Here is a 22951-nt window from a genome sequence, read left to right on the forward strand (position 1 = left end):
CGACTCCCTTGTCCATTCGTCCCCCCCATCCCTCCCCACTGATCTCCCTCCTGGCACTTATCCTTGTAAGTGGAACAAGTGCTACACATGCCCTTACACTTCCTCTCTTACCACCATTCAGGGCCCCAGACAGTCCTTCCAGGTGAGGCGACACTTCACCTGTGAGTCGGCTGGGGTGATATACTGCGTCCGGTGCACCCGATGTGGCCTTCTATATATTGGCGAGACCCGATGCAGACTGGGAGATCGTTTCGCTGAACACCTACACTCTGTCCGCCAGAGAAAGCAGGATCTCCCAGTGGCCACACATTTTAATTCCACATCCCATTCTGACATGTCTATCCACGGCCTCCTCTACTGTAAAGGTGAAGCAACACTCAGGTTGGAGTGCGGCTTCATCTTTATCTTATATTCCATCTGGGTAGCCTCCAACCTGATGGCATGAACAGTGACTTCTCTAACTTCCGCTAATGCCCCACCTCCCCCCCGTACCCCATCCGTTATTTATTTATATACACACATTCTCTCTCTCTCTCTCTCTCTCCTTTTTCTCCCTCTGTCCCTCTGACTATACCTCTTGCCCATCCTCTGGGCTTTTCACCGCCCTCCCCCTTTTCCTTCTCCCTGGACCTCCTGTCTCATGATCCTCTCATACCCCTTTTGCCAATCACCTGCCGAGCTCTTGGCTCTATCCCTCCCCCTCCTGTCTTCTCCTATCATTTTGGATCTCACCCTCCCCCTTTTAAATCTCTTACTAGCTCTTTCTTCAGTTAGTCCTGACGAAGGGTCTCGGCCTGAAACGTCAACTGTACCTCTTCCTAGGGATGCTGCCTGGCCTGCTGCGTGCACCAGCAACTTTGATGTGTGTTGCTTGATACAAAATGAGATTCTGGTTCTCTCAGTGATGTGATGTGGAGTATGAAAGGAAGTTGTAGAGATGGAGCAACCTGTAGCAAAACATTTGTGATTCTAAGTGGACAACCACACACAGCTGATGGTCTGGTTGCATTTTAGATGAACAATGCCTCCAACACTAACCATCAACAAACAGATGTTAATCAACATTGCCTTCAAGCTCCACATTGTTCTTTAGTTACCTCATCCATAGACATGTCCCAGACTTTACAGATCTCATTCTCCAGATCCTCATCCAGCTGTGTGTCTGCTTTCAAAAGTTCTGCCTTTTCATCCTCCGCAGAGACAAACTAAGAAAGTAAAATGGGATAATTAATTTATGTGGCACTTGACATTAGGCTTTATATATGCATTTTTTTTTTAAAACAAGTTACCCTGCTCTCTTCTACAATCACTCTGAGCATCGGTGCCCCACAAGGCTGTGTACTCAGCCCCCTGCTGTACTCACTATACACCCATGATTGTGTAGCCAAATTTCTATCAAACTCAATATATAAGTTTGCTGATGACACAACAATTGTAGGCCGTATCTCGGGTAATGATGAGTTTGAGTACAGAGAGGAAATTAAGAACCTGGTGGCATGGTGCGAAGACAATAATCTATCCCTCAACGTCAGCAAGACAAAGGAATTGGTTGTTGACTTCAGAAGGAGTAGCGGACCACACGACCCAACTTGCATCGGTGGCGCGCAAGTGGAACAGGTCAAAAGCTTTAAGTTCTTCAAGGTCAATATTACAAATGACCTGACTTGGTCCAACCAAGCAGAGTTCACTGCCAAGAAGGCCCACCAGCACCTTTACTTCCTGAGAAAACTAAAGAAATTTGCCCTGTCCCCTAAAACCCTCCCTAATTTTTATAGATGCACCGTAGAAAGTATTCTTCTAGGGTGCATCACAACCTGGTATGGAAGTTGTCCTGTCCAAGACCGAAGGAAGCTGCAGAAGATCGTGAACACGGCGCAGCACATCACACAAATTAATCTTCCGTCTGTGGACTCACTTTACACCACACGCTATCGGAGCAGTGCTGCCAGGATAATCAAGGACATGACCCACCCAGCCAACACACTTTTCGTCCCTCTTCCCTCCGGGAGAAGGTTCAGGAGCTTGAAGACTCGTACGGCCAGATTTGGGAACAGCTTCTTTCCAGCTGTGATAAGACTACTGAACAGATCCTGACCCAGATCTGGGCCGTACCCTCCAAATATCTGGACCTGCCTCTCGTTTTTTTTTGCACTACCTTACTTTCCATTTTTCTATTTTCTATTTATGATTTATAATTTTAATTTTTAATATTTTCTGATTTTAACTATTTTTAATATTTTTAATATTTAATATTTGTAATGGATTCTAATTAAAGCATTAACATTTTCATCTTCTGGAATGGCTACTTGAAAACAAAGTTGAAAGTAAATTTATTATCAAACTACTTATATGTCACCATATACAACCCTGGGATTTGTTTTCTTGCGGGCATTTACAGAAACAAAAAAAGTAGTAGAATCAATGAAAAACTACACATACACAAAGACTGACAGCCAATATGTGAAGGACAACAAACTGTGCAAATAGAAAAACAACAAATAATAAATAATACTGAGAACATGAGTTGTAGAGTCTTTGAAAGCGAGTCCATGGGTGGTGAAATCAGTTCAGTTGAACTGAACTATGGCTTCTCTCCCACAGAAGGCCAAGTCACTAAATACGTTTAAGGAAGAGGTAAAAATATTTTTAAACACTGATGGCTCAAGGGAAGAGCTGAGGAATATGGTACTGAATTAGAGAATATGCACTGACCATGCTAAATGGCCTATTCCTGCCACAAACAAGAGAAAATCTGCAGACGCTGAAAATCCAAGCAACACACAGAAAATGCTGGAGGAACCCAGCAGGCCAGACAGCATCTACAGAAAAGAGTATAGATGACTTTTTGGGCCGAGACCCTTCAGCAGGACTGGAGAAAACAAGATGAGGAGTCAGAGTTAGAGGCCTATTCCTGTTACTACTTTCTAGGTTTCTGTTTATATCAAAATAGAACAGCAAAATTATGCAAAACTGCATCCTCTGCACTTGCTCACCAAGATCAGGCAGGAGCTAGTAAGAATTAACCAATTCATTTTAACCAGAGGGGATGTTCAAAAGAGAGATTAGGTGAACAGTCAATGAGAAAATAAAGCTAAGCTGATTTTCCTCCCCTTACTTAGGGCAATTCAGTAATCAGCACGCACACTGCCCCTCAAATGTTATCCTTACTGGCATCTATTATCTCAATACAAAGAGATCAAACCTTCGTGGGTCAGTTCCCTTTTTGTACAAACTCATATGCCAATAAAGAGAATAGTTTACTTAGTTTCACTCAATAAAAATGACAAATCAGCCTCAATGAACATTTGATCATCACAGGAAACTGCAATCAAGCTCAGAAAATGATTTGTTTGACGAATTTCAGCTGACAACACCAAATGGCAAATTTGGCATTATCTCTCTGATAGAACAAGCAGTGTGATTAGGTCCCTTCCTTGCATGTTCCTTTGACCTTTCTCTTTTATCCCCCATGCAGATTTACAATTATTTTTAAAAGGAGATACTACAAATTTGATCATAGGATATATAAAGTGATAATGAATATATAGAGGGAATGAAAGGCACTTTTTTTTTGAGTGTGGAATAATCTAACACCTCTCCCTTTCGGGATAGTAAGTAAGTCAATCAGGGCTTTAAAAAGGGGAAATGAATTGTCACAAAGGAAAACTAATTTGTAGTGCACAAGGTAAAGAAAGCAGGAAATGAGGTGGGTTGACACAGACACACTGGGCCAAATGATTAACTTCTGTGCTGTATCATTTATCATTTATGACTCTTTTCATAGCACTTCAGATCAGAATTCAGATCTTGCTCAATAAGGATGCTCGACAGCTGTGGCAGGGCTTCAATGCTATCAGCTCTTACAAAATGAATTTAAGCAACATAGGTGACAACAGGGCTTTACTTCCTGCTGAGCTCAATGCCTTCTATGCTCGCTTTGACCACTGAAACAGGGAGGAACCATTACAAACTCCTACAGCCCCCAAGGATCCTGTGATTTCAGTCTCTGAGGCTGACGTGCAAGCATTCTTCAAGAGGGTAAACTCACAGAAAGCATCCGGCCCGGACAGGGTACCTGGCCAAGTACTAAAGATCTGTGCTGATCTACTGGCCCGAGTGTTCACTGAGATCTTTAACCTTTCACTTCCGCAGTGTAAGGTACCCACCTGCTTCAAGCATACCAGTGCCCAAGAAGAACGTGGTGACCTTCCTCAATGACTACTGTACAGTAGCACAGTGATGAAGTGTTCTGAGAGGTCGGTGATGAAACACATCAACTCCTGCCTGAGAAGAAAATTGGATCTGCTCTAATTTCCCTATCAAAGCAACAAGTCCACAGCAAATGCAATTTCATTGACTCTTCACTCCACCCTGGAACAGATCCCAGTGCGTATACATCAAGATGCTCTTTATCAACTACAGCTCAGCATTCAATACCATCACCCCGCATAACTAATCAAAAAGCTTCAAGACCTTGGCCTCATTACCTCTTTGTGCAATTGGCTCCTCGATTTCCTCACTTGCAGACCCCAGTCAGTTGGCAATAATATCTCCTCCACAATCTCCATCAGCACAGATACACCACCAAGCCGTGTGTTCAGCCTACTCTACTCACTTTACACATGGCTAAGCACCGCTCCAATACATTATTTACGTTTGCTGACAACACCATTTTTGAGGGCCGAATCAAAGGTGGTGACGAATCGGCATGCAGGAGGAAGACTGAAACTCTGGCTGAGTGGTGCCACAACAAAAACCTCCCACTCAATGTCAGCAAGACCAAGAGGTTGGTTATTGACTTCAGGAGAAGAAAACGGGAGATCGATGAGCCAGTCCTCTTCGGGGGATCAGAAGTGGAGAGGGTCAGCAACTTTAAATCCCTCGTGTAATCATTTCAGTGGACCTGTCCTGGGCCCAGTGCACAAGTACAATTACGAAGAAAGCACGGCAGCGCCTCCACCTCCTTAGGAAATTGTGAAGGTTCAGCATGACAACTAAAACTTAGATAAACTTCTGTCTGTCTGTATCTTGTTTTTCGGCGGTTGGCATCCAGCTTAATGGTGCATTACCGCCACCCTCTGCTCCGGGATGTGCACTAGACATTCATTCTAAATCCCTTCACCCAATCACACACACACACGAACCTACACTTCACCCTCCCATCTTTGACCATCCTAGTATCCTATTCCTGTTTATTCATCATATCCTATAAAAAAAAACCCCTGTACCCCTTAAAAACACTAAAAATACCTGGACTTGTGCTCTCTCACCCATGCCGAGCAACCCTTTTAATGTGAATTCCTGCATCCCCAACTCCCTTAATTTATTTCGCATCATCTCTCTCTGTATCCCATACTTCCTGCAACACAAAACTACATGTTCTACTGACTCCTCTTCCTGACATTCCTCACACAATCCTGTCTGGTGTTTCCCTATCATGTTCAATGTTTTGTTTAATGCACAATACCCCAGCCTTAACCTAGTCCACACAATTTCCTCTCTTCTTGTTTCCATTACCTACCCTATTTGTATTTGATATAAATGCCTCCCTTTCCCCTCCCTGTCCCATCTTTCTTGCCACATTCGGTTGACTTTTTCCCAGATTACACACTTAACCTCTGCTTTACTGATACTAATGTGCATTTCCATAGATAAACTTCTATAGATGTGTGGTGGAGAGTACACTGCCTGGCTGTATCACAGCCTGATATGAACACCAATGCCCTTGAACGGAAAATCTTACAAAAAGTAGTAGATTTAGCCCAGTTTATCATGGGTCTAGCCCTCCCCATCATTGAGCGCATCTACTCAGAGCGTTATCACAGGAAAGCAGCATCCATCATCAGGGACCCCCACCACCCAGGACTTGCTCTCTTCTCACTGCTGCCATCAGGAGGAAGGTACAGAAGCTTCAGGGCTTACATCAGGTTCAGGAACAGTTATTACTCCTCAACCATCAGCTCTTGAACCAAAGGGGATAACGTCACTTACCCCATCGCTGCCTGTTCCCACAACCTGTAGACTCACTTTCAAGGACCCTTCATCTCATGCTCTCGATATTTTTTTCCCTTTCTTTTTGTATTTGCAGTTTCTTGTCTATTTCACACAGGTTGTCTGCCCTGTTAGTGCGGTCTTTCACTGATTCTATTATGATTATTAGATTTATTGAGTACACCCGCAAGAAAATGAATGTCAGGGTTGTATATGGCGACATAGATGTACTTTGATAACAAACTTACTTAGAGTGAACTTTCCGTTTTATTTGATTGTTCCTTAGAACAATCCCAATTTCTTTATTCTCTCCAAATAATTGAAGTTTCTCTGGCCTGACAGAAATTTGTAAAGCTCTTCTGCTCCCTCACTAAGTTGTTCATATGTTTCCTTCCTAAAGGACACTATTATGCTGAACATTATAATCACCTTATTCTGGTGTCCACACAACATACATTGCTTTTTCTCAAAACCCAGAACTTTCAACATTTCCCACTTAGAAGATGACAATGACCCAAGCATGTGAAAACACATGCTAGGTTCAGATTGAGTTCCAAAAGACTGGTCCAACACCTCACTAATAAAATACTTAGCCTTATTAAATGCATTATGAGTTGGGGAACTAAAAGAATAGGACCCAACTTGTGTATGCATGGTTTAAGTTGGAGTGATATACATTTAAAAAATTACAAGTCCTCTGGATTTAGGCTGTGGGTTGGCTTGGAAAACAACACTATATTAATTTGGCACCCTAGTCTCCAAACAAGAACCAACTACAGAAATCTATTCTGATGCCATATTATCTGTTGCATTATTATGCACCCCATTCAAGGGCATGACGCAAATGTTACCTTGATTAGTTGCATGAGTGTGCTAAACAACCAGTGTTTGCTATAAACTGTGTTTCCAATTGCATCGGCTCCAGTGGTCTCACTGTCACTTTCATCACTCGGTGGTGGGGATGGATTGCGATCCATCTCAGTACTTTAAACGCTCAAACAATCCTGCCAAAGGAAGCATAGGGAAGGCGTATTAATAAGGTGGTTATTATATGCAGGAAGAGAGTCTACACATATTGAACATCATGCCTAACCTCGGCTGCCATAAAGAACAACAGCCCCACATAGCAAGCATACAGATCACCTGACCAGAAGAAGCCTCTGTCGAAGCAAATATTAACCGCCTTTTTAAAATTCATCAGGATCTAATCAAATTTTAACCGGTTGCATGGGTTTCCAGAGTGCAGAAATCCATCACCGGTCTTCTAACACAAAATGCTGAAGGAACTCGGGCCGTCAGACATCGAAGGAATAAAAAGTCGATATTTCGGGCCAAAACCAGAGGAAGAATCTTGCCCAGAAACGTCGACTCTTTATTCCTCCCCATATTTAATGGCTAATTTCTCCGGCATTTTGAGTGTTACTCTGGATTTCCAGCCTCTGTGGGATCTCTTGTGTTTATGATCTACCGGTCTCTAACATTGCCTGTGGGAAGTGAAAACTTAACTGGGTTCCAACAATTTAAAGTTGCGCGATTTAAACTCATCTTTCTAACAACCAGCACCCACGTTATTCCTGACATGCAGTCATTCGGAGACAGGTGGAAGAACCGCAGGTTTCGGGGGCAAATCCGACGAGCTTTGACCAAGTACAGAGTTGTCCAGCTCAAAGACCAACCGAATTTGCTACGGCGGGCTGACACTTCACGTGGCTCAGCCCCATTGCACACAGCCGGGCTGAAGAGGGACAGGGCTCGGGGCCGTGGCTGCGGAGACGGCCGCCTGTTGGTCCTCCAGCTTGTCACCGCCGGCTTCCCGTCGAGCGAGGCAACGGTGAGCGGCAATTGCACAGGATCGCTCACACACCGACTGCGTGGAATCAAACTCACCACAGACTGAATCCTAAATCCTTCTCATCTTCGTTTTAACCGTAAGCAATATATACATAAAAAGAATCAGTCCACTCTCCGGTGGATACCCAGCAGCAATTTGTCTCACCCTCCCTCCACGGCGCCGCCTGCCGGATCGGCGTCGCTCCGCACCCTCCCTCCACGGCGCCGCCTGCCGGATCGGCGTCGCTCCGGACGCTCCTCCCGCCTGGCCTGACCGGCGTCGCTCCGCACCCTCCCCCTCCCGCGCTTCCCGCCTGATTGACGCCCCTCGGTATCGCCGTGGAGTCCGCACCCTCCCTCCAGTTACAGGCCTTTCCATAGACTGTGTTGCCCAGTGAGCGAGTCCCATCAGCCCATAGCACTCCACGTCTCTCCTGTCCATGCGCTATGTGCCTGCCTCATCCACTATTTCTGGCGGTTCATCCCAAATACACCACATTTAATAGGCAAAGAAGCTGCCCTTGATGTCCCTTTTAAATCATTTACTTATGACCTTAAACCGATGTCCTCCTGTTTTTAGTAACCCCTCGCTGAGGAAAAAAAGACCATGTTGTGTTTCCTTGTTTGCCTCCCTCCCCACACCACCAAAAAAAAAGGACTTATTTGGTCATTAAATTACCTATGGCATTTTGTGACTAAACAAATTACTATATGAGGCTACACTGCTTCTGGTACTTTCTACACCAATAATTAATGCAATATTTCTGAACGGTCAATCGATGCAAAATGAACACTATCAGAATCAGGTTTAATATCACGGGCATATGTTGTACATATGGTGCCAGCGACCAACAGCAACACGTTGTAGCTAGCTCACAAAACTACTAGATATGCTTTGTCTTCTAGATATACCTGTGAGCTGTGATCACTGCAATCTGGCATCAGTAATTTCTCTTTTTAAGAATGTACTCTTGAGCTGACCAAATGATGTGGCACTTTTGCAATCCCCTGGGGATTTGGCGAACTGGACTCTCGAGAGTGCAGGTATGGACGTGCCGTCCATCGCTGGGGATGGATGCCGCATTCATGCCTGACGGTAAGGCATGAACCTGTAGTTGGCTCCATTACTCCAAGCTAATTAAAGTGTGGAGGAAAAATTAAAATTGTTGAGGATGAGAATGGTTTTGTGGTAGCAGTACAGTGCAATACATAATAATAATAAACTACAAATTAAAATAAATTAGTGCAAAAAGAAAGCAATTTATGTCTTCAGGCTCCTGTATCTCTTCCACCATGGTAGCAATGAGAAGAGGGCACGTTCTGGGTGATGGAGGTCCTTAATGATGGCTGCAGTCTTTTTGAGGTATCATCTTTTAAAGATGTTCTCAGTGCAGGGGAGGCTCGTGTCCATGATGGACCTGGCTGAGTGTGTAACTCTCTGCAGCTTCTTCTCCCAGTCTCCTGTGCAGTGGCTTCTCCGAACCAGCCAGTGATGCAACCAGTTAAATACTCTCCATGGTGCATCTGTAGAAAATTGCTAAGAGCCTTTGGTAACGTACAAGGTCTCCTCAAAGTCCTAATGTAATATAGACACTTCCGTGCATTCTTTATAATTGCATCAGTATATTGGGCCCAGGATAGAGCCTCAGATGTTGACACCTCATTCTTCCTCTTTTGCAATACTTATTTATTGATGGAAGTTTTTATGTCTTGCTCTGTATTGTTGTAACAAAACAACAAATTTCATGACGTACGCATGTCAGTGACAATAAACCCAATTCTGATTCTGTGGAGACTGCAGATAGCACAAGACAGTCCTTGAAAGGGATGATAGATTTAAGCAACATGAGAGATGAAAAATGTGACATCCTCAACGCCACCTGCTGCATTATCACCCACCAACTGGCAGAGGTGAAAGTTGGCTGATGTGTCCCAGAACTCACCACTAAGGGAACGGTCAACAAAATCAGTCTAATTTAGTTAAATTTACAATGTTAGCAATATGACCAAGCTGGTAAAAAGTTTACACTATGCTCACAAACCCAAGAGGTTCTACAGATACTGGAAGTCTTGAGCAACCCACTTAAAATACTGCAGGAACCCAGCAAGTCAGACAACATCTATGATGGGGAATAAACTATCCGTCCGTGGACTCACTTTACACCACACGCTGTCGGAGCGGTGCTGCCAGGATAATCAAGGACACGACCCACCCAGCCAACAGACTTTTCGTCCCTCTTCCCTCTGGGAGAAGCTTCAGGAGCTTGAAGACTCGTACGGCCAGATTTGGGAACAGCTTCTTTCCAACTGTGATAAAACTGCTGAACAGATCCTGACCGGGATCTGGGCCGTACCCTCCAAATATCCGGACCTGCCTCTCGGTTTTTTTGCACTACCTTACTTCCCAATTTTCTATTTCCTATTTATGATTTATAATTTAAATTTTTAATATTTACTAATTATAATTATTTTTAATATTTAATATTTGTAATTCAGGGAGTGTGAAGCGCAGAATCAAATATCGCTGTGATGATTGTATGTTCTAGTACCAATAGTTTGGCGACTATAAAGTATAAAGTAAACAGTCAGGCCAAGATCCTGGCACCAATTTACATTCAACTCTCAGCATCGCTTGCTAACTAATGACAATTTACCTTATCACACGCCATCAGCTCAGGGAGAAAGTAACAAATTCAGACCAAAAGACATAGGAGCAGAATTGGGCCATTCAAGTCCCATCATGTCTGTTCCACTTTTTCATCGTGCCTAATTTATTATTCCTCTCAACCCCATTTTCCTGCCTTCTTCCCATAACCTTTGATGCACTGACAAATCAAGAACCTGTCAACCTCCACTTTAAATACAGTATTGTGCAAAAATCTTAGGCACCCTCGATTTTTTTAAAATATAAATTTTGTTTAAGATGTTTATTTTTTGTCTTCTGCATTAATGTGTCAGTAGAAAAGAGCAAATTCTGGATTTCCAAACATTCATTTCCCAAAAAATTAAATGCTTTTTTGTATTTATTTAAATAAAGTATCATATTAAGTAATAGACCACTTTCCAAATAAAGTCTTGATTACTTTATAGGTATATACATAGCCCAGTGCATGATTAAACAAAGATAACAAACAGGTGCTAAGGATCAATGACATAATGAGTTGAACGAACTAAACTGATTAACTGAAATAGAAACGGGTGTAGGAGAAATTAAACTGGGTGAAGGACAATTGAATTGAATTGACTTTATGACTTACATCCTTCATATACAAGGAGTAAAAATCTTTACATTACATCTCTGTCTAAATGTACAATTTATAGTAACTTATAATAAATAGTACGCACAACAGGATAGTCAGCATAACCTAGAAATACAGTTGTGTCATCATGAGTTACGTAGTCTGATGGACTAGTGGAAGAATCTGTCCTGGAGCCTGTTGGTCCTGGCTTTTATGCTGCAGTACTGTTTCCCAGTTGGTAGCAGATGAAACAGTTTGTGGTTGGGGTGACTCAGGTCCCCAATGATCCTTCAGGCCCTTTTTACACACCTGTCCGTGTAAACGTCCTGAATAGTGGGAAGTTCACATCTACAGACGCGCTGGGCTGTCCGCACCACTCTCTGCAGAGTCCTGCGATGAGGCAAGTACAATTCCCATACCAGGCAATCATGCAGCCAGTCAGGATGTTCTCAATTGTACCCCTGTAAAAAGTTCTTAGGATTTGGGGGCCCCACACCAAACTCCTTCAACCGGCTGGGTGAAAGAGGTGCAGTTGTGCTTTTTTCACCATGGAGCCATTATGTACAGGCCACGTGAGATCTTCGGTGATGTTTATGCTGAGCAACTTAAAGCTGTTCACCCTCTCAACCCCAGATCCATTGATGTCAATAGGGCTTGCCTGTCTCCATTCAATAGACAATAGACAATAGGTGCAGGAGTGGGCCATTTGGCCCTTCGAGCCAGCATCGCCATTCACTGTGATCATGGCTGATCATCCACAATCAGTACCCCGTACCTGCCTTCTCCCCATATCCCTTGACTCTGCTATCATTAAGAGGTCTATCTAACTCTTTCTTGAAAGAATCCAGAGAACTGGCCTCCACTGCCTTCTGAGGAAGAGCATTCCACAGATCCACAACTCTCTGGGTGAAAAAGTTTTTCCTCAACTCCATTCTAAATGGCCTACCCCTTATTCTCAAATTGTGGCCTCTGGTTCTGGACTACCCCAACATCGGGAACATGTTTCCTGCCTCTAGCGTGTCCAATCCCTTAATAATCTTATATGTTTCAATCAGATCCCCTCTCATCCTTCTAAATTCCAGTGTATACGAGCCCAGTTGCTCCAATCTTTCGACATATGACAGACCCGCCATCCCAGGAATTAACCTCGTGAACCTCCGCTACACTCCCTCAATAGCAATAATGTCCTTCATCAAATTTGGAGACCAAAACTGTACACAATTCTCCAGGTGTGGTCTCACCAGGGCTCTGTACAACTGCAGAAGGACCTCTTTGCTCCTATACTCAACTCCCCTTGTTATGAAGGCCAACATGCCATTAGCTTTCTTCACTGCCTGCTGTACCTGCATGCTTACTTTCAGTGACTGATGAACAAGGACACCAAGATCTCATTGTACTTCCCCTTTTCCTAACTTGACACCAAATAGTAATCTGCCTTCCTGTTCTTGCCACTAAAGTGGATAACTTCACATTTATCCACATTGAACTGCATCTGCCATGCATCTGCCCACTCACCCAACCTGTCCAAGTCATCCTGCATTATCTCAACACCCTCCACACATTTCACACTGCCACCCAGCTTTGTGTCACCTGCAAATTTGCTAATGTTACTTTTAATTCCTTCATCTAAATCATTAATGTATATTGTAAATAGCTGCGGTCCCAGCACTGAGCCTTGCAGTACCCCACTAGTCACCGCCTGCCATTCTGAAAGGGACCCATTAATCTCTAATCTTTGTTTCCTGTCTGCCAACCAATTTTCTATCCATGTCAGTACCCTACCCCCAATACCATGTGCTCTAATTTTGCCCACTAATCTCCTATGTGGGACCTTATCAAAAGCTTTCTGAAAGTCCAGGTACACTACATCCACTGGCTCTCCCTTGTCCATTTTCATAGTTACATCCTCCAAAAATTCCAGCAGATTAGTCAAGCATGATTTCCCCTTCATAAATCCATGCTGACTCAGACCGATCCTGTTCCTGCTATCCAAATGTTCCGCTATTTTATCCTTTATAATTGACTCCAGCATCTTCCGCTCCACTGATGTCAGGCTAACTGGTCTATAATTCCCTGTTTTCTCTCTCCCTCCTTTTTTAAAAAGTGGGATAAAATTAGCTACCCTCCAGTTCTCAGGAACTGATCCTGAATCTATAGAACATTGGAAAATAATTACCAATGCATCCACGATTTCTAGAGCCACCTCCTTAAGTACTCTGGGGTGCAGACCGTCAGGCCCGGGGATTTATCAGCCTTAAGTCCCATCAGTCTATCCAACACCATTTTCCGCCTAATGTGAATCTCCTTCAGTTCCTCCGTTACCCTAGGTCCTCCGACCACTATTACATCTGGGAGATTGTGTCCTCCCTAGTGAAGACAGATCCAAAGTACCTGTTCAACTCGTCTGTCAATTCCTTGTTCCCCATAATAAGTTCACCCGTCTCTGTCTTCAAGGGCCCAACTTTGGTCTTAACTAATTTTTTCCTCTTCACATACCTAAAGAAGCTTTTACTATCCTCCTTTATATTCTTGGCTAGCTTGCCTTCGTATCTCATCTTTTCTCCCCGTATTGCCCTTTAATTTAACTTATGTTGCTCTTTAAAAGTTTCCCAGTCCTCTGGCTTCCCGCTCATCTTTGCTATGCCATACTTCTCTTTTATTTTTATACTGTCCTTGACTTCCCTTGTCGCCATGGTCGCCCCTTACTCCCCTTAGAATCTTTCTTCCTCTTTGGAACGAACTGATCCTGCACCTTCTGTATTATTCCCAGAAATACCTGCCATTGTGGTTCCACTGTCATTCTTTCCTCCTGTAGTCCACCACCAGCTCTTTTGCTTTTGCGACATTGAGGGAGAGGTTGTTTTCTTGACACCACCGTGTCAGGGCGATGACTTCTTCTCTGTAGGCTGCCTCATTATTATTATTTGAGATTTGGCCAATCAGTGTAGTATTGTCAGCAAATTTAATTAGCAGATTGGAGCTGTGGGTGGTGACACAGTCATGGCCATACAGAGAGAAAAGGAGGGGGCTTAGTACACAGCCCAAAGGGGCTCCTGTGTTGAGGGTCAGAGGGGCAGACGTGAAGGAGCCCAGTCTTACCACCTGCTGGCGATCTGATGGGCAGGATGAAGGCCAAGGTCTCTGAGATTCTTGTTGAGCCTGGAGGGAAATATGGTGTTGAATGCTGAACTATAGTCCAAGAATAGCATTCTCACGTTATCATCCTTCTTCTCCAGATGCGTAAGGATGGTGTGTAGAGCTGTGGCTATTGTGTCATCTGTCAATCGGTTGTTTCAGTAGGCAAATTGTAGGGGGTCCAGTGTGGGTGGCAGCATGCTGCAGATGTAGTCCTCGACCAGCCTTTCAAAGCATCTGCTTGTTATTGAAGTGAGTGCAACAGGCCGCCAGTCGTTCAGACATGTTACCTTGGTCTCTTTAGGTACCAGAGCAATGGTGGATGTTTTGAAGCAGGAGGGCACTCTACACTGGGAGAGGGAAAGATTAAAAATGTCTGTAAACACACCTGCCAGTTGTGCCGCGCACATCCTGAGTACCCACCCTGGGATGCCACCCGGTCCGGCAGCCTTGCGACTGTCCACTCATTGGAAACACCTGCACCTTCAGCCTCAGAGATGACCGAGCTGCAGGTCGCATCAGCTGTAGGTCTGCTCAGGGGCTCATCAGTGTTGGCAACATTGAACTGTAAAGAAGATTTAGCTCGTCTGGGAGAGACACAGTGATGTTGGCAAACTCCAACCAGACTAAAAGGTGAGGGTGTGGCAGGTGTAACAGTTTAACCTTCAAATCGTCAATTCTTATACTATGGTAAGAGTGACCATAGCAACAAGACACAAGGTGGTCATCCTGCACCAGCAAGGTCTCTTCCAGGTAGAAATTTTGTGGCAGACAGGAGGTTTAAGATTTAAACACAAGAAAGTCTGCAGACGCTGAAAATCCAAAGCAACAAACACAACGTGCTGGGAGAACCCAGCAGGTCAGGCAGTATCCATGGAAATGAATAAACAGTCGACATTTCAGGCCGAGATCTTTATTCAGGACTAAAAAGGAAGAGGGAAGATGCCAGAATAAAAGGGCGGGGGGGGGGTGAGGGGGAAGGAGGCTAGCTGGAAGGTGATAGATAAAGCCAAGTGGGTGAGAAAGGTTCAGGCCGGAGAAGAAGGAATCTGATAGAAGAGAGAGACCATAGGAGAAAGGGCAGGGGGAGTGGACCCAGGGGGAGGTGATAGGCAGGTGAGAAGAGGTAAAAGGCCAGAGTGGGGAATAGAGGAAGAGGTGAGGTAGGAGGGAATTTTTTAACTAGTAGGAAAAATCGATATGCATGCAATCAGGATGGAGGCTACCCAGATGGAATAAAGGATGTTGCTCCTCCACCCTGAGGGTAGCCTCATCTTGTTGCGAGAGGAAGTCATGGACCAACATGTTGGAGCAAGAATGAGAATGAGAATTAAAATGTTTGGCCACTGGGAAGTTCCGCTTTTGATGAATGGAGTGGAACTCCAAAACTCGTTAGATTCTGGACTAGTTCCTGAGGATTGGAGGGTGGCTAATGTAACTCCACTTTTTAAAAAAGGAGGGAGAGAGAAACCGGGGAATTATAGACCGGTTAGCCTAACGTCGGTGGTGGGGAAACTGCTGGAGTCAGTTATCAAGGATGTGATTACAGCACATTTGGAAAGTGGTGAAATGATCAGACAAAGTCAGCATGGATTTGTGAAAGGAAAATCATGTCTGGCGAATCTCATAGAATTTTTTGAGGATGTAACTAGTAGAGTGGATAGGGGAGAACCAGTGGATGTGGTATATTTGGATTTTCAGAAGGCTTTTGGCAAGGTCCCACACAGGAGATTAGTGTGCAAACTTAAAGCACACGGTATTGGGGGTAAGGTATTGGTGTGGGTGGAGAGTTGGTTAGCAGACAGGAAGCAAAGAGTGGGAATAAACAGGACCTTTTCAGAATGGCAGGCGGTGACTAGTGGGGTACCGCAAGGCTCAGTGCTGGGACCCCAGTTGTTTACAATATATATTAATGACTTGGATGAGGGAATTAAATGCAGCATCTCCAAGTTTGCGGATGACACGAAGCTGGGTGGCAGTGTTAGCTGTGAGGAGGATGCTAAGAGGATGCAGGGTGACTTGGATAGGTTGGGTGAGTGGGCAAATTCATGGCAGATGCAATTTAATGTGGATAAATGTGAAGTTATCCACTTTGGTAGCAAAAATAGGAAAACAGATTATTATCTGAATGGTGGCCGATTAGGAAAAGGGGAGGTGCAACGTGACCTGGGTGTCATTATACACCAGTCATTGAAAGTGGGCATGCAGGTACAGCAGGCGGTGAAAAAGGCAAATGGTATGCTGGCATTTATAGCAAGACGATTTGAGTACAGGAGCAGGGAGGTACTACTGCAGTTGTACAAGGCCTTGGTGAGACCGCACCTGGAGTATTGTGTGCAGTTTTGGTCCCCTAATCTGAGGAAAGACATCCTTGCCATAGAGGGAGTACAGAGAAGGTTCACCAGATTGATTCCTGAGATGGCAGGACTTTCATATGAAGAAAGAATGGATGAACTGGGCTTGTACTCGTTGGAATTTAGAAGATTGAGGGGGGATCTGATTGAAACGTATAAGATCCTAAAGGGATTGGACAGGCTAGATGCAGGAAGATTGTTCCCGATGTTGGGGAAGTCCAGAACAAGGGGTCACAGTTTGAGGATAGAGGGGAAGCCTTTTAGGACCGAGATTAGGAAAAACTTCTTCACACAGAGAGTGGTGAATCTGTGGAATTCTCTGCCACAGGAAACAGTTGAGGCCAGTTCATTGGCTATATTTAAGAGGGAGTTAGATATGGCCCTTGTGGCTACGGGGGTCAGGGGGTATGGAGGGAAGGCTGGGGTGGTGTTCTGAGTTGGATGATCAGCCATGATCATAATAAATGGCGGTGCAGGCTCGAAGGGCCGAATGGCCTACTCCTGCACCTATTTTCTATGTTTCTATGTTTCTATGAAGTGCTCAACAAAGTGGCCAAAAGTGGAACTTCAAGGTGGCCAAGCATTTTAACACATCCTCCTGGGTCCCCTTCTCCTTCCCTTTCTTCTACAAGGAGTTCTGCACAAGATGGTATGGCCTCCACAGAGCTCTGATCTCAACATCTTCAGGCTGTCCGGGACTAACTGGAAGGCAGAAGCAAGCGAGACAGCCAAATTCTGCAGAATAACTGTGGCAAGTTCTCCAAGATGCTTGGATCAACCTACCTGCCGTTTTTCTTACACAACTACACAACAGTATACCTAGGAGAACTGATGCAGTTTTAAAGGCAAAGGGTGATCACACACAAAATATTGATTTATTTTTTATTGCTTAATGTTCTATATAGAATTTTTTAATATTTAGAAACATTTCATTATTTTCAGAAGCATCTCCACTTTACAGAATTTTTTTATACGTGCCTAAAACCTTTGCACAAAACTGTATATCCAATGACTTGACCTCCACAACCATCCGTGGTAATGAATTCCACAGGTTCACAGCCATCTGGCTAAAGAATGATCCTTCTCATCTCTGTTCTAAATAGTCATCCTTCTATTCAGAGACTGTGCCCTCTGGTTTCCCCAACATGGGGAACACCCTCTCCACAATATTTAAGAGTGTCAATGAGATTCTTCCCCCACCCCTCCACCATTCTTCTAAACTCTGACTAGCACAGGCCCAAAGCCATCAAATGTTCCTGAAGTATTAACCCTTTCATTCCCAGAATCATTCTCATAAACCTCCTCTGGACCCTCTCCAATGCCAGTACATCTGTTCTTGGGCAAAGGGCCCAAAACTGCTAACAATACTTCAAGTGTGCTCTAAGCAATGCCTTATAAAACCTCAGCATTACATCCTTGCTTTTATATTCTAGTCCCCTTGAGATCAATGCTAACAATGCATTTGCCATCCTCACCCCCGACTCAACTGAGACACATCTTACTGCCAAGCACGCCAGATACAGCCATCAGGCCTGAAGGATTCTCAATTCACAGGAGATACTGAACTGCAAATTCGGAGAAGGCAAAAGGCAGAGCTGCCTATTTTATGATAAGCTCTCAGTGGTGCTTTGATGTGGCGGTTTTGTCAAATTCATATTCCCCGACCCTGAACATAGAACGATCTGTTCTAGAGAGACCTCATCTGCAACACTCACTGGAATTTACATACCACCAGCAGCCGACTATAATCAAGCACGTGAGATACTCCAAAGAAACAATCCATCCTGACATATTGTAAATCATAATCAGAGACTTCAGCCAGGTTTGTTTGAAAAAAAAATCCCCGCCTAACTACCATCAGCAGACGATCTGTAACATCAGAGGTCCCAACACACTAGATCACTATTATCCGAAGAACATCTATCGTTTCATGCCCAGACCGCATTTCGGGAAACCTGATCAGTTTGCTGCCCTTCTCCTACCTGCATACAGGCAGAGGCTAAAGAGCAAAGCTCCAGAGGTTAGGACAACAAAGGGGAGGTTACTGGAGGCAGAGGAGCACTTACAGGATTGATTCGAGTCTGTGGACTGGGCCGTGTTCAAGAACTCATCTGTGGAACTGAATGAATACATGAACTTTATAAAAACAGTTGTAAACGAGTGTGTCCCCACAAAATCAATCAGAGTCTTCCCCAACTGGAAGCCCTGGAATGGCCCATGAAATCCTCAATCTCTTGAGGACCAGGTCAGAGGAATTCAACTTTGGTGGCCAAGGAAGTTACAAGAGGTCCAGGTATGATCTCCGGTTAAGCCACATCTTCCAATCTCCAACTCTGCTATAAGATCATCTACTTATTCTGTATACTACCTGCATTCAAATATAACATCTTCAGTCCTGTATTCACTGTTTTCAATTTTGTTCCCATGTTACACTTCAACCCATCTCACTGACTGCAATTTTGTCCTGTCATCTGCCTGTCCTTCCTCACAGTCTCACTACACACTCCATCTACTTGTATACCAACTGCCCCATCCTCAGCTCTCCCCAACACCTCGAGCAAACCTACCCTCAGAGATGTTGGTCCTCCTTGAGTTCAGAAGCAAACTGTCCTTTTGGTACAGGTGATACCTTCACCAGAAGAGATTCCAATGATCCAGAAATCTGAAACCCTGCGCTCTACACCAATTCATCAGCCAGATCATCCCATTATTACCCTTACTGGCGTGTGGCACAGGCAGCAATCAGAATACTACCCAGGAGATCCTGCTTTTCAGCTTTCTACCCAACTCCCTATATCTTCTCTTCAGGAACTCCTCCATTTTTCTACCCATGTTGTTGGTACCAATATGTACCACAACTTCCCGCTGCTCACTCTCCCCCTTTAGAATGCTGTGGACTCAATCTAAGATGTCCCTGACCCTGGCACCTGGGAGACCACATACAATCTGGGTGTCTTTATCACATACACAGGATCTCCTGTCTGCTCCTCTATGGAATGTCCTATCATCACTGCACTCCTCTTCTTCCCCCTCCTCTTCTGAGCCACAGAACCAGACTAAGTCCCAGAGACATGACTACTGTGGCTTTCCTCTGCTTGGACATTCCCCCCCCCCCCAACCCCAACAGTATCCAAAACTTTCTTGTTGTTGAGGGGAACAACCATAGGAGTACTTTGTACAGGCTGTCTATCCTCTTTCTCCCTCCTGACAGTTACTCAGTTACCTGTATCCTGCACCTTGTGTGTAGCAACCTCCCTGTATGCCTGGTCCATCAATCCTTCAGCCTCCCGAATGGTCTAGAGTTCATCCAGTTTTGGCTCCATTTCCTTAACACGGTCTGAAAGAAGCTGCAGCTGGATGCACTTCCTGCAGTTCATCAGCCACCAAGCATCCTATTATTATCCTTACAGGGATACTTGGAGTCTCCCTGCCTTCCCACGTCCCATAAGAGGAGCATTCAATTATCCTGCCTGGCGTTCCCACTGCTCTAACTATGCAACAAGAAAAGAAGAATCACGTAGCAAACAGTGGCAGTCCTGTTCTCAGTGGTAACACTGTACCTCCACTGTACTTTCACCTTCACATCATGAGCCAGCATGGTACCAATTTATAGCCAGAATTCAGTGTGGTCTTCATCACTTGCTTCTGTCTGTCCTCGTTGTCTCGATTGCTTCTTCCCTAATACACGATGACCAGCAAATTGGCAACTGGTGCAGTTTTCAAGCTGCAATAACAGCTTGTGTAACATCCACTCTCATCCTTCCCTACTGATCTCCCCGGCCCTTAACCCTACAAATGGAAAAAGTTCTACACCCGCCCCTAGCACCGCCTCTCTCGCCACCATTCAGGGCTCCAAACTGTCCTGCCAGGTGAGGCATCACTTTACCTGCGAGTCTGTTGGGGTTATCTATCTGCTGCTCTCAGTGTGGTTTCCTCACATCTACAAGACCTGACATGAATTGAGGGGGGGGGAGGCACTTTGTCGAGTGCCTTGCTTCATCTGCTACAAAAGGCAGAATTTCCCTGTGGCCAACTTCTTTCACTTTACTTCCCATTCTCATTCCGACATGTCAGTCCTGCTGAGGCCACTCTCAGGTTGGAGGAGCAACACCTCTTACTCAATCTGGGCGGCTTCCAACCTGACAGCATCAACACAAAGTCTCTAACTTCTGGTAATATCTTGCCCCTCCCCTTTTCTCTTTTATTCCCATTCCAGCTCCCCTCTTACCCCTCCTTGTCTCTTCTTCACCTGGCCATCACTTCATCCTTTTGATCCTCCTCCTTCTCTTTCTCCCATGGCCTACTCTCCTCTCCTATCAGATTCCTTCCTCTTCAGCCCTTTACCTCTTTCAATGCGAAAAAAAATCCACCTTGTGACCGTCAAGTTATGTTAGCTTCATCCATTGTGTAATGCTTTTAATTCTGGACTTCTATGGTGATCTGTGCTCAGTTTTATCAGACTGTATGTGTTTAATTCACCTATGTTAAACCTGACTCACCTGACTCCTTGTGTTCACAGATCCCCTCGTGTTGAACTACTCACATGCAGGACTCCTTCCCAGGAAACCTTTTATTTCCCCATTCTACCTAAAGTCTTGGAGGGAAAAGACATTGACATAAATTGGACAGTCCACTATACACCCTCACATCTAGTTGTGGCTGCCCTGTGGCCCATGGATTGGGCTGGATGGGGTTTATCAGGAGCTATGGCGACAAATGAGACGGCCTTTGTCGGAATCCCACCACACCCTATGTGCATGGAAGCAGCTAGAAAAGATGCCTCAAGCATTGCTGACCGAATGACCGGACAGCATCCAACAGGTTTACTTCCAGTGCAGTCAAAACAAAAATGCTCCTTGTAACTTGGAACCTCTGTACCTTGCTAGACTGAAAGACGAAACGTGAAGTACGACAACTGTTGCCTAAGAACTCGAAAGGTACAATACCATTGATGCTCTCAGTGAGACAAAACATGCTGGTGAATGCATGTTAAAGGAAAAGAGTTTCAGCTATACTTCTTTTGGAGAGAAAAGACACCAAGTTACTGGTATTGGTTTTCCAGTCAAGAATTTTTTTACTTTGGCATCAATGAACGTCTGCACATCCTGGTTTGCGATGGCACTGCTGAAGGTAGACGACAACTAAGGGAGGTGCTGTTGTAGTCTGGCGCACTGACCTCTACCTTGCCGAGGCACAGCGACAACTCGCGGACACCTCCTCTTATTTACCCTTCGATCGTGACCCCACTAAGGAGCACCAGGCCAGTGTCTCCCACACCATCACCGACTTTATCCGTTCAGGGGACCTCCCATCCACTGCTACCAACCTTATAGTTCCCACACCTCGCACTTCCCGTTTCTCCCTCCTACCCAAGATCCACAAACCTGCCTGTCCTGGCAGACCTATTGTCTCAGCTTGCTCCTGCCCTACCAAACTCGTTTCTGCATACCTCGACACGGTTTTATCCCCCCCTTGTTCAATCCCTTCCTACCTATGTTCGTGACACTTCTCACGCTCTTAAACTTTTCGATGATTTTAAGTTCCCTGGCCCCCACCGCTTTATTTTCACCATGGATGTCCAGTCCCTATATACTTCCATCCCCCATCAGGAAGGTCTCAAAGCCCTCCACTTCTATTTGGATTCCAGACCTATCAGTTCCCCTCCACCACCACTCTGCTCCGTCTAGCGGAATTAGTCCTTACTCCTAATAAATTTCTCCTTTGGCTCCTCCCACTTCCTCCAAACTAAAGGTGTAACTATGGGCATCCGCATGGGTCCTAGCTATGCCTGCCTTTTTGTTGGCTTTGTGGAACAATCTATGTTCCGAACCTATTCGGGTATCTGTCCCCCACTTTTCCTTCGCTACATCGACCTCGTTGACTTTATTAACTTTGCCTTCAACTTTCACCCTGCCCTCAAGTTTACCTGGTCCATTTCCGACACCTCTCTCCCCTTTCTCGATCTTTCTGTCTCTATCTCTGGAGACAGCTTATCTACTGATGTCTACTATAAACCTACTGACTCTCACAGCTATCTGGATCTCTTCTCACCCTGCCTCTTGCAAAAATGCCATCCCCTTCTCGCAATTACTCCGTCTCCGCCGCATCTGCTGTCAGGATGAGGCTTTTCATTTCAGGATGAGGGAGATGTCCTCCTTTTTTAAAGAAAGGGGCTTCCCTCCCTCCACCATCAACTCTGCTCTCAAACACACCTCCCCCATTTCACGCACATCTGCTCTCACTCCATCCTCCCGCCACCCCACTAGGAATAGGGTTCCCCGGTCCTCACCTACCACCCCACCAGCCTCCGGGTCCAACATATTATTCTCCGTAACTTCCGCCACCTCCAACGGGATCCCACCACTAAGCACATCTTTCCCTCCCCCCTCTCTCTGCTTTTTG

At 45.0% G+C, this 22951-nt stretch overlaps 1 protein-coding gene across 1 annotated transcript in view; it reads right to left on the bottom strand.

Annotated features, from left to right (window-relative positions):
- saal1 (serum amyloid A-like 1) overlaps positions 1 to 7990 on the bottom strand; it is a 45445-nt gene extending 37455 nt beyond the window's left edge. Inside the window, exons 1-3 of the mRNA XM_072272326.1 lie at positions 7879 to 7990; positions 6843 to 6995; positions 1098 to 1205 (exon numbers count right to left, since the gene is read on the bottom strand). Of these exons, the coding sequence (XP_072128427.1) occupies positions 1098 to 1205; positions 6843 to 6968 (234 nt within the window). The 5' untranslated portion in view covers positions 6969 to 6995; positions 7879 to 7990. The remainder of the gene's footprint in view (positions 1 to 1097; positions 1206 to 6842; positions 6996 to 7878) is intronic.
- Between the last annotated feature and the right edge of the window lie 14961 nt (positions 7991 to 22951).

Source organism: Mobula birostris, chromosome 11, assembly GCF_030028105.1.
Source record: "Mobula birostris isolate sMobBir1 chromosome 11, sMobBir1.hap1, whole genome shotgun sequence".
Classification (NCBI taxonomy): domain Eukaryota; kingdom Metazoa; phylum Chordata; class Chondrichthyes; order Myliobatiformes; family Myliobatidae; genus Mobula; species Mobula birostris.